The 13,090-nt window shown below is 31.7% G+C and overlaps 1 protein-coding gene across 1 annotated transcript; it reads right to left on the reverse strand.

Moving 5' to 3' along the window:
• Positions 1 to 1,319: 1,319 nt before the first annotated feature.
• On the reverse strand, positions 1,320 to 4,693 carry LOC116404121 (phytosulfokine receptor 1-like). Its single transcript, XM_031886356.1, has one exon. The coding sequence runs from the start codon at positions 4,625 to 4,627 to the stop codon at positions 1,604 to 1,606; it is 3,024 nt and encodes a 1,007-aa protein (XP_031742216.1). The 5' UTR covers positions 4,628 to 4,693; the 3' UTR covers positions 1,320 to 1,603.
• Positions 4,694 to 13,090: the final 8,397 nt, after the last annotated feature.

Below are 13,090 nucleotides of genomic sequence, written 5' to 3' on the forward strand. Positions count from 1 at the left end.
TCATTTACATTGAACTACAGAATCTCTTACCATGACCAACACGACCATTTACCTTTAACTACACGATCATCTATCCTTGCACTGTGATTGGATTATCTTATATGATCGTTTATATCTGAAGTTTTCTCACCATTATTTAGAGTTTATTATTCGATCCTTTAAATTCAAAGCATTTTCTCAATCGTTTAAAATGAATTACACAATCGTGTATCATGATCTAAACCATCATTTAGACTGTAGTACACGATCATTTAAAAGAAGACTACTCGCGTGCATATGGTCAATTAATCGCGTGTTGACTGAGATTTTTTTGGTATTTCACATTGTGGACCTGTAGACTTTTTTCTTTTTCAAAAGAAGATTCCCTAAAAAAAACACATTCAAAATTTAGAAAGAAAACTACTTTTTTTGACCTTTCAAAAGTTGACTTTAGTGTTTATAAACTTGACTTTTCATAGCAAAAAGAAATGGAAGAATAAAACATTAATATTTTAAAAATATAATTACAGTTAATAATAGTTATAGATTTTTTTGTTTTTGTTTGAACTAATAGATTGGTGATACTAAAAGATGTCATAAACTTACAAAAATAATGTTTAGTTTTCTTAAGAACACATGTATTTTAGTTCTTATGACATTCTTTTTTTCTATATTCATGCATCATTAAGACTGATTTAAGAATATATAGTAAAGTATAATAAGATTAGTTATGAAATTTTAAGTAAACTATTGAAATATTATCCAACAAATTTTATTATTATATTAGAAAGAAAAGGATTGATTTGAATTTAACAATAATAATATGGATGGCCATATTTTCAACAAAGATGACAAATTGTGATCAAACTTTTCAACAAAGTTGACAATTGTTATTTTGGACTTTATTATTCATGTTTGACCAATCTTTTATCATTCCTTCCTATCCCTTTGTTTTTCAATCTTCCATTAAAGTCTTTAATCAAATGTCAAAGCATTTTTGATCACTCAAATCTTTGCATTAAAAAAAGTTAGATAGAGACATGCACCATTTTTTATCCTTGACAGACTATGACTTGACTAGATGTATAACATCAACTTTGTAGTGTTAACCTTGAAATTAGAGGTTGAATGAACATGTATGAATGATATTTTCTAATTTCAATTTAAAATATTATTAATAATAAGAAGAAAAAAAAAAACAACTTTAGTAGGCTGTTTTGTTTCTCTTTCTTCAAATTAAATAATATGAAACCCAACTCATTTCTCAGATTGATAGATTGATGCGACCATGTGAGGAAAGGTTTTTTGAGTACAAATAATAATTGTAAAAGGTTTGAAGATGAAAATAAAACTGAGATTAAAATTATAGGGCATTATTCAAAGTTTATATCATACAAACAAAAACATAATTCATAACCCCACATGGAAGAAAATCAGTAGAATAACTAATCTACCTTTAGTTTACAACTTTTTAAAATATGATGACTAGCTTCTCATCTTCAATTGAGACTGCTGAAGAATGTGGATATGTACACCAAAGAAACAAAAAACTTATTATGTGGAGTGTATGGTTGGTTGTAAAACGTACACTAAAATGTACAAGGTTTAATTTGAATTAAGAAGATTACAAACTTACTTTATCAAGCCAAGTAACTAGCTGTTGAGTTGAAGGTCTCTCTTTAGGTACCTTACATAAGCAAAGACATGCGATATCAAGAACTTCTACCATAGCCATTTCGTTCTTCTTGTCGTATACAAATGGGTCGAACACTTCACTTACTTTTTTGTCTTTCCTCATTTGGAACACCCAAGAGATCAGGTCCCGAAGTCCTTTCGGTCTGCACATGTCTATTGGTCTTTTACCTGTCAAAAGCTCTAATAGAACAACTCCAAAACTGTACACATCTCCTCTGTAGGTCGCAATCGAGGATTGTCCATACTCGGGTGGAATGTAGCCCAATGTACCAACAAGGTCGGTTGTTACGTGGGTATCATAGGGAAGAATGAGTCTTGCAAGACCAAAATCAGCTAAATGAGCTTTAAAATTTTTGTCTAAAAGAATGTTACTCGACTTTATATCTCGGTGAAGGATATGGGGTTCACAGAATTGATGCAAATATGCCAGCCCCCCAGCAGCCCCCCGGGCTATCTGCAGTCGGGTATCCCAGTCGAGGCAAGATGAACCATCAGGTTTTTCATGTAACCAGTAATCTAAGCTACCATTCTCCATGTAAGAGTAAATTAAAAGCCTGTCGTTCTTATACATACAATATCCCTGAAGAAGAACAAGATTTGGATGCTGAGCACGTGAAAGTGTTTCGATTTCTGCTTGAAATTCTCTGTCCATTTGACCACAATCACCAGACAGTCGCTTTATGGCAACCTTTCTGCCGTCAGGAAGGGTAGCTTTGTAAACTAAACCGAAACCCCCACATCCAATGATATTTTCTTGATCAAAGTCATTCGTCGATTTCAAAATATCCTCCAGCGAGAGACTTCCATTGTCATTGTTTTGGAACAAAACTACCAATCCTGTCTTGACTTCCTCCAAGTCCTTATTGTCAATGTTAGACACTTCGTTTTCAGGATCTCCAACTCTTCCCCGAGGTGGCCGAAGCATAAACACTACTACGAATGTTGCAAGAAAAATGATTCCAAAGATAACACCCACAATTATACCTATAAGAGACCCCGTGACCATTCTTGATTTGTGGGTTACTACCAGAGCATCTCCATCACTTGATGCACAGAGATCATCTTGGACACAAAAATTGTTTCCTTCAAAACTAGAGTTGGGAAAGCTATGAAACTGACCTCCTTTAGGAATCGCTCCATGTAATTGATTGTATGCAACACTGAACTTGGACAAAAAGTTAAGCTTTTGCAGTGATGGTGGAATTGTTCCTGAAAGTTTGTTGTGAGAAAGATCTAGAGTCTCTAAACTAACCATCCCAGAGAGGCTGCTCGAAATTGATCCCGACAAACTGTTGAATTTCAAATCAAGAACCATAATCTGCTTAAGATTTCCCAACTCTGGCCAGATAGGTCCACTGAGATTATTAAAACCGAGGTCCAAAGTGGGTGGAAATCTCCATACTTGATTGTACTGCCATCCAGTTCCATTTCTTTTTACGAAAAGAGAAAAATCCGGTGACACAGGTTCGTCAAGCAAGAAGTTTCTGTCAATGTAACTTTTCATTTGAGTAATCTCTTTCGGGATACCTCCGACGAATGAATTATTAGATAAATCTAAGTAAAACATGAATTGAAACTCGCCGAACCAGGATGGAATGTTTCCTCCAAGACGGTTCCATGACAAATCCAAAAACTGCAACTTGTTAGAACTTCTCAGCCACTGGGGTATCACTCCCTTCAATCTACAATTAGCAATTATAAAAACTTGGAGACTCTTGAAATGCAAGTTAGGATCATCTCCCAACACTTCGCCATGGAAGTTAAAGGTCAGAACCACAGTACTCAAACTCTGACAATGTTGCAAGATATTGAGAGCAGAGGAAACATTAACAATGCTCGTATTCGTAAGTGATAAATACGTTAGGCTCTGAAATTTTCTAAAGGTTTCAGGGATCTGACCACCGAGGTTGTTCCTAGCAAGATTTATGCTTCTCAGCTGCGTACAAGAGGGAAGATTACTAGGTATAAATCCCTGAAACCTATTAGAGCCTAAATCAAGTGTAACCAGGCTTTTCATTGCTGAACAATTAAGATCAAGATTTCCCCCTATTGAATTGTTTCTCAAGTTTAGGACAGAGAGTGAAGCAGAGTTTGACAAGGACTTGGGAATCCTCCCACTAAACCTATTGGACTCAGCAACAAAGAAACTCAAATTCAGAGAGTTGTAGAAAACATCAGGAATTTCCCCAAAAAACTCATTAGATGACAAATCCAACCGAACAAGGCTTCTTAGATTCCCAACAATTCTATTCAAAGAACCAGAAAGCTTGTTATTCTGAACAGACAAATGGGTCAATTTTCTCAATCCAGAAATCTCATTAGGAATCCCACCACTAATAAAATTCGATTCCAGATGAAGTCTCTTCAAAGAAACACAGTCCGCAAGTTGAAAAGGAAACACACCAAGAAAATCATTGAAACTCAGATTCAGAACCTCAATAAAAGTGGAGTTGATACAGATGTGAAATGGAAGAACACCGTTGAATAAATTACGAGAAACATTAAGAATCCGAAGGGAAGGCAAATGGAGGGTACCTGTGGAGAAGTTCCCCAAGAACCGATTAAAGCTGAGATCAAAAACTTCCAAGTGTGGGAGGTGAAACAGAGCCAAAGGAATAGAGCCAGTGAGGCAATTAGAGGACAAATTGAGAACTCTGAGGTGTTCGAATCTTGCAATTGAGTTTGGTAATTGACCAGCTAGCTTTATCCCAACAAGCTCAATTTTCACAACCCTCCCAGAAGAGTCACAAGTGAGGCCAGTACAAGAGCAGCAATTGGAGGAACAGTTAGCGTGCAATGAATGGATTTGAGAAGTAAAAGTGCGATGGAAGTCGTGGAAGGCCTCAGAATCATTGGAATGGCAAATTAAGGGGGTTTGGGAACAAGAGAGATGGAAGCGGAGAAAGATGGCGGAGAGGAGAAGAAGGATAGAGAAGAAATTTTGAAGACCCATTTTGGATATTGGGGAATGGGGGTGTTAAGGGTTTGGGATATGGGGAAGAAAATGGAGGGGGGGGGGGGGGGGAGAGAGAGAGAGATGAAGGAAAATGGAGGAAGGAAGTGAAGGAGAAAAGAGAAGAAAAGGTGTAACGGTGAAGGTCCATTGTCAAAGCTGGACGATGGTGGCAAGAGTCAAATGGTTGGTGGGTGACCTCATCCTCGTCACGTGCGCGTAGAACATAGACTTTTGTTTTTTGTTTTTAAAATTTTAAATTAAAAAGAATTATATAAAAAAAATGATATATATTTTTTTCTTTTTTAAAAAAAGATAAAATATAGAATAACTTTAAGGATTTTGATTTGATGGGATGAGTGGAAGTGAAGGGTGGGGGACGGCGGTCATCATCTCTCATCTCTCAATTCTCATCAATTCTCATCAATTCTCGTGCCTTTTATTTTCTTCTTCTTTTTGGCATCAATTTTAGGTTCTCTCTTTTCGGTGGCCAATCCATTTACCATATTTGAAAATATAACCATTTTTTGGTTTTCTAATTACCCTAAATCATACCAAATGCCTTTTTTTTTTAACAAATATTCTTATTCATCTCAACTTTACACCAAACTTTTTAAAAACCACCCTTTTAACAAAATCTCACCAAGTTGAAAAATAAAAAATTCTCCTTAAAACGTAATAAAATAATAATTAGTCAAACAAAAAAATTTTACACTGATAGATCTATTGGACTTTTACTGTGTGTTAATAGTAAAATATATTTTTTATTTGACAATTAACCGTATGTTAATTACAACAATAACTATAGAGTTTGATTATGTTGATGATCTATCATTGTGCATTAATAATAATAAAAAATTAAGACTATGATTTTAACTTAAAATTTAGGTTTTTATTTTGGTTGATGAGAAAATTGGTATAAAATTTGGATCAATAAAAATATTTTTGAACTCTTTTTAAGCCAAGCGTATTTATGAAAAATTTTCAATAGTTCACAAGTATTTTTTGAACAAAACTTCAACTGTTTCATCCGAAACTAATGGTAAGGATATTTTTTTAACCTATTTTTTCTAAAAGTTTATGAGCATTTTTTAAACTTTTGAGTATTTTTTACACAAACTCTAAAGTTCTCGGACATTTTTTATAATTTAACTAAAAAATATTTAGTAGTATTGCAATTATAGAAATAAAAATCAAACTATTATCAAATATAAAATAATCTAAAAGAATATGTAGACATAGTAAAAATTAAATTTAACTTGTGGAGTCTATTAGAGATAGGGTCTCGATGGAAAAAGAGATATGGGCAACAAAAGAAAAAAAAGGATCAATTCCACTCTAGTTGCATCCAAACTGTTTAGAAATTAACATGTATATATTATCATAATTAAACTAAATTAGGTTAAAGAAAATATGTACCTTCGTAGCTTTCTGTTTTTTGAAATCTCCTCACAAACTGATCAAATCGGGGACCACCACTATATTCGCTATTTTCTAGACTTAGAATCGGGTTGTAGGATCCGTTAAGTGAAGGAAATTGGGAGAGAATGATGAAAATTGGAAGGGGTAGGACTTAAGTTTGAGATTTGGGAGAGAGATAATTTGGTATCGATTTTGTAAAATAAAAAATATCAAAACCAAAAAAAAAAAAAACTTTCAATATTTGAAACAAACCTTTTAAATAACCTAATTACATGAAAAATGCATGTAATTAGTTTACCAACTCACAACACTTTACATTCCACTAACCATTAGTAAAATTTAGTGAACTAGGGGTATTCATCTTTATATGTTGCCACTTTTCCCACTTAAGTGTTAGTGAGATTATCCAACAAAATATTTGATTTTTGAGACATTTGCAAAAATGGCAAAATAAGTTATAATAATTAAGTTTATAGCACACACTTTATTATTTGCAAAAATGGCAAAAACAAAGCACAACCCACATATTAAGAGATAAAATATCACACATGCCCTCATTACTAATATACGTTTGATACACCTTATACATGTCTGATATACCTAATACACCTGATACTTCTTGATAAATTTGATTGATACACTTGATGCATCTGATACTTTTTGATACACTCGATACGTTTTGATACACATCTGAAACATTACTCATATATGTTTGATACACTGCAGATACATTTAGTATTCTTCACTTATATAATTGATTGATTAAATGCATTTGATATGCTTGAAACCCTACCGATACACTTGATATATTATTGATATACACTTGTAAACTTGATTCATATACTTGATAATGATTCATATCCTTTCTTCTAAAGTTTTTCTGATTTCTGCTGTTGGAGCCATAATTATTTGATTTTTTGAAGTTTTTTAACAAATTTAGAAAATTTCTCATGTAAGCATGAATATGGAATCATTAATATTATCAGTAGATAACTAATCTTTATCAAAAGGTTCTTCATCATGGATAGATTGAAAAACAATACTTTTACCTTTTTTTATCTTCTCTGTCTGATATTGAAATTTTATGTTACTACAGTTTCTAAATTGAAAAAGTACCAAATTTAAAAGTTGATAACCCTCTTATAACTGTGTGATAACTCTTCGATAATCGTCTAATATAACTAATTACTGTTTTTGGTATTTTTGATATTTTTTCAATAAACACAAAAAGAGGTGTCATACACTATTTTTTTCTAAATGTTTTTATCATTTGATGCAATTTCTCTTTATAAATTACACAAATGCCAAAATTGGGGAAACCTTACTAACAATGGGCGTGAGAGGACAAATACGATTTTGTCCCTAATTCAAAATTTGGCACAATCTTCCTTTTTTTAGTACGTAATATTCTGACGCTTTTTATTCCCATTCTTCTTTCTTCTTATTTCGTTTGCTTTCCAGAATTTCATTTCCATTATTCTCTCTCTTTTGCGCAACAGACTGTGGGTTTCACTAGTTCCGATTCTTCTTCTTATTTCAAATTCTTCTCTCTTCTTCTTCGAAATCTTTATTTCCTCTTCTCTCACATATTTTATCTTCTTTCGTTCAACGTCTCTTACGCGCATGTCCTGGGTTTTAGAAATTTATCAATCGATAAAACCTTTTTCTCTCTTCTTCTACGAAATCTCTACTTTTTCTTTGAAATCTCTACTTTTCTCTCACAAATTTCTTCTTCTTCCATCCAACATCTGTTGCGCATAGGGTGGGTATCACTAGTTCATCAATCGGTAAGGGTTTCGTTAATAGGTAAGGGTTTTAGTAGTTCAACATCTCTTATTTTTTTCGAAATCTCTACTTCTTATTTGGAAATCGGTAAGTGTTTCTTGATCTTTCAGTTGGTTTTCTTTGTCCCACAGTGTTTCAGACGTCCATTTAACAGTAGGCTAATTTTTGTTTTCTTGCGCACATATTATTTTAGGTTATTTTTTTGTTTTCTTAAGTAATTTCTTGATTACATATTCAGTTTAATAACATAAGGTAACTTCCTCTTTCTTCTGCATGATCATTTAAAGCACTCATTATTTGCGGAGTCAATTTACAGTTTTACCCCTAGGTTACCTCTAATTCTTAAATACGAGTGCTCCTCCAGTGAACAACCTATTTATAGTCCTACCAATAAAAAAATCTCCCTCGTGCCATAGAGAGGGTACGACCCTTTATTCAAGACCTGGAGACACCATTTAAAGGAACACTCATCTACTAACCCTAAAGTAGGTAATGAGTGAATTTCATCTTATGTAATTATGTTCTCAGCTTTCCACTTGATTTTGTCCCCAAAATGATAAGTTTAATTAAGTCGGTGATCTGGTGACTCTCACTCGTACAAATCAAACGACAATCCATCACGAACATGAGTTCATAATACCTTCAAGATTAAGACTAAGTTACCTATGTCATCGTAGAAAAATAGAAACCTAACTAGTTAACGAAGTTACATCTAGTGGTTACTATTTTGTGGTCCAGTCTTATGCAAACTCATTGCATAGGATACCTTCACTCGTATGTCAACTACACGAATGCATTGGATCATTGCGTTTATATCAAATACAAAGTGAGACGTATTCATAGTGTTACTAGAACAAGGTATCCAACCTTCCATTTACTATGGACCCTTTAAGCTGATCTCAAACATTGACCCTTGTATGTCTCTACATACATACTGTTTAAGACTCATTAAACAACTTCATTAAACAACTTAGAATGTTAGTTTATTGGATTTGGGTTATTAAGACAAAATTGATAATATAATCAACAACATATATTTATTACAAATAACACTTTATTAATAAAGGTCAATAGATTACATTTACAATCTACAAGTTTTAGGATATAAATCCCAAGATGTATATATTTGAATGGTTTTCAGTTGTACCTTTAAATCCATCTACTGTCGAATTGCATGCATTCAAAATATTTTCAATACTTTGTGAATGAACGGATGCGATAGAGGAAAGATAGGCCTACAAAAGGTCAATAAACTTAAATGATGATAAAGATAGCTTTCATTTGCCGTCCATCTTATTTCCATCTCATCTTCATTTGATTTTTATTTTGAATTAGTTTTGTTTCCATAGTTAACATTTTTTTTTCTAATCTCATTAATTATTGTATACAATAGCTTGTTGAGAAACTAGCTTCAACCAAAAGGAAATCAAGAAGATATAGTAGTAGAAAAACTATCTACCGTAAGTACCTAATAAAATACACAAATTGATTGAAACTTTTTCATTAATCAATGATTAATCATTAATACAATATTGTTTTGTATGTTTTGTAGGTAAGCAGAATGAAGAAAGCAGAGATGAAAGAGAAACGAAAACAAAGAAAAGAAATGATAAAGGAAAAAAAAGATAACAAAATTCTCTATTTTGATAAGCGATAAAATTAATATACTTGAACTAATAAACGTGTTTGAGGTCCATGAACAAGAAGAAGAGAAAGATAAAATAAGTTGAAGGAAAAGATCACCAAACTGCTGATGGAAATATAGTTGATCAAATACTTCAGATCCAGATTGACATGGTGATTACCATCTGATGTCCATCTTATACTCATCTGATTGCATTTGATTTCTATTTTGATTTCGTTTACATGGTTAACAAAAAATAAGAATATTCTTCTTCATTTATATTTAATAGCTTGTTTGAAGAGCTTAAACAAAAAGAAAATCAAGAAGATGAAATAGTAGAAAAGAATCCATTATATGTACCTCATAATAAACACATTGATTTAAACATTTTCATCTGATAATGATTGTTTTGTATGTTTTGTAAACAAGATGAAGACACCGTAGAAATGAAAACAAAGAAAAAGAATGAAAAAGGAAAAAAGAAGGTAACAAAATTCTCAATTTTGATAAGATTTAAAATTAATACATGTGATTAATTACCTTCTAATTACTGTATTATACCAATTTAAAATTCATTTTGTATTTGTTTTAGGTGGTTGACAATAGAATGAAAAGAAGGAAGTCTTCCCAAGAAGAAAAACTTGAATTGGTAGAAAAAGAAAGAACCAAAAGAAAGATAAAGCCAACACCGAAGGCTATGGGTTTTGGAAATTGAAAAGAAACAGAAGTCTTCGAGCAAGACTCATAATACACAAGAAGCAATGTTTTTGGGCCACCTTCATTTAGTTTAAATTTATCACAATAAAATTCAGACAAAAAAAGAAAAAAAAACTTTATGAACTCTATAGACTAACAATTACTAATTTTTGTGTTTTTGTTTATATTAGCACTAATATTTTGTAATTCAACGTTCGATTGGGGTTTACTAATACTTTGTTGTTAAAATCTCTTTGCAATCGACAAATGCATATTTTATGTTTTGCCTACAAATCATCAAATTGCAATACTCAAAAAAGAATCAGATGATATCACACTAGCAAACAAAGACAAATTGAAATACACGTTGACATATGATTATCATATGATTGACAATTAATTGATATGTTATTATCATATGATGGACAATTGATTGAACATTGATTGGCATGTGATTGTCTTATAAGTTAACAAAAAAATATACAATAATGTTTAGTAATTAACATACTAAAGTAATATTGTTCAACTTAATTGATAGGGTATTGTCTTCATTATATTTGTACATGATTCCTCAACATGCATGATTCCCACAACACCATTCAAAAAGGGTTGATTTTTACATGTTCTTCAATTATGACCAATACTCATGCAACGTGTACATTGACCAGAAAATGCATGTTTTAAGTTCGGCTTATAAATCATCAAATTGCAATACTAAAAATAGAATAAAAAGATATCACACTAATAACAAGACAAATTGTAAGAAAAATTGACATCTAATAATCAAATTATATATCGACATCTGATGGACATGTAGTAATTGACATCTAATTAACATATGATTTGCATGTGATTCTCTTTTAATATAGTTTGTCTTATAATTCCCACAACACCATTCAATAATAAGGTTGATTTTTACATGTTCTTCTATTATGATTTGTATACCCTTACAATGGGTATACATCTTGTACTTGATGTTGCGCTTCTCAATTCACCAATTGAAGGGATCCTTTGCTTTCAAGGTCTTGCTGCTGGACGTTTAACAACTAGAGACATTATAGTATCATTCACTGCTACAATACTTCATTCATTATGGTTACCAACGGGACGAACAAAACCATTAAAAGTTGATGCCAATGTGCTAGCAAAATAATACTTTGATACGCGCTATTACAAAAATTGGATTACTTGACATTAATACAATATCAAGTAAATGAATACTTGAAGCTTTTTTTGTCAAGTATAATCGACTGTCAAGTATAGTCTCATTACTTGACACTAAAAAAAACGTCAAGTATTATATTTCTTGACGTCATTTTCATGTCAAGTAAGATATCACACTTGACACTTTTTACGTGTCAAGTAAGATAGTATACTTTTTATGTGTCAAGTAAGATAAGATACTTGACTCCATTTATGTGTCAAGTCAGATACTATACTTGACTCTATTTACATGTCAAGTAAGACAATAGACTCGATTCTTTTTATATGTCAGGTAAGGTAGTATACTTGACACATTTTACGTTTCTCATATCTCATTTCCTGTTTTACATTCATTCAAATAAAAATGAATTCATTAACAAAATAAACTCTCCAATCAACAATAGTTTTGTTCTTCAAAATTAAAGCAAGTCACGTGTACATAATTTACAATAATATTATAAAAGTAGTATGACCATTCATGTCTCTCCACAAACTACTCTCAATTTACAAAGATAAATAAAAACACACTACCTATAACATTATAAAACATTAAATTATGTTTTGACCTTCAATAATTACATATTTTCAAGTGTTAAATACTTCATAAAACTTTTTCACCAAAGAATTATCGAAGCAACATACAATAGAACTTATCAAATTTTAACACAAAAGAAAAAAAATATTGATCATCAACTGTTTCTGAAGAAAAATCAAGACATACTTGGCAGCAACAGAGAAGCATATAATATTCTGTAAACGAGGAAAACGAGGAAGATATAGAGAAACTTGATTAAAAATACTTGCGGGTGACCTCAAGTATACCTTCCTTACCTACACTTGCTAGCTAGGGGTTGAACGTGAATGAAAGTTTTAAAAAAAGATGACATGTTGTTCCCAATATCTGCAGAATATATAGAAATAATAAATAAATTTAAATCACAATTCCAACCATTGCCAATAATCAGCGATGACATATGAATGAATGTATGATCCCATTTACCTGCAATTTCCAATCAAAACTCAGCTACAATGTTACAACAACACACCTGCATATACTCCCTTTTTTTTTTCTGTTTGTACTCAAACAAAATAGAAATTAAACCTAAACAAGAACACACTTGCATCATCAATATTCCTGAACAAGAAAGCTCCAAATAATCAGGCTAGCTTCTACATCAATAACTAGATGAATGAAGCTAGGTTATTAAATAAGTTCACATATGTTGTAAAGCTTTTTTTATTTTATAATCGGACAAAGTAAAAAAAAAGAAAAAACTAGGAATATTCAATGACCAAAATTCTGGAAGGTTATAAACCACAAAGGCAAAATGAGTGCTAGTAAAGCCGGCATACGTGGTAGACAAGAGAGGCTGAGGGTTACATTTTTCGTGGAGAGAATGGGGGAGATGAAATGACACTTTATTTAATAAATTTTAATATATTTATTTTACGAAAGGAGAGAAATAAAATGTATTTTTATATAGTTTACTTTTACGTTTTTTATACTTTTTATACTTGACATTTTCAAATTGTCAAACAAAAATATTAACTATACTTGACGTTGTTTTCACGTCAAGTAAATGTTAACTATACTCGACTTGAAAAAAACGTAAAGTAAAAATTAACGTAAAATAGTTCAAAAAAATTTGTAAAAACTTTACTTTTTTAAAAGTATACTTAACGTTTTTTTTGTTTCTTTTTTGCGTCAAGTAAATGTTCACTATACTTGACAC

This window comes from Cucumis sativus, chromosome 5, assembly GCF_000004075.3.
Source record: "Cucumis sativus cultivar 9930 chromosome 5, Cucumber_9930_V3, whole genome shotgun sequence".
NCBI classification, from domain to species: Eukaryota; Viridiplantae; Streptophyta; class Magnoliopsida; order Cucurbitales; family Cucurbitaceae; genus Cucumis; species Cucumis sativus.

Coding starts and splice junctions, on each gene's coding strand:
- LOC116404121 (XM_031886356.1), bottom strand. CDS start 4,627: ATGGGTCTTCAAAATTTCTTCTCTATCCTTCTTCTCCTCTCCGCCATC.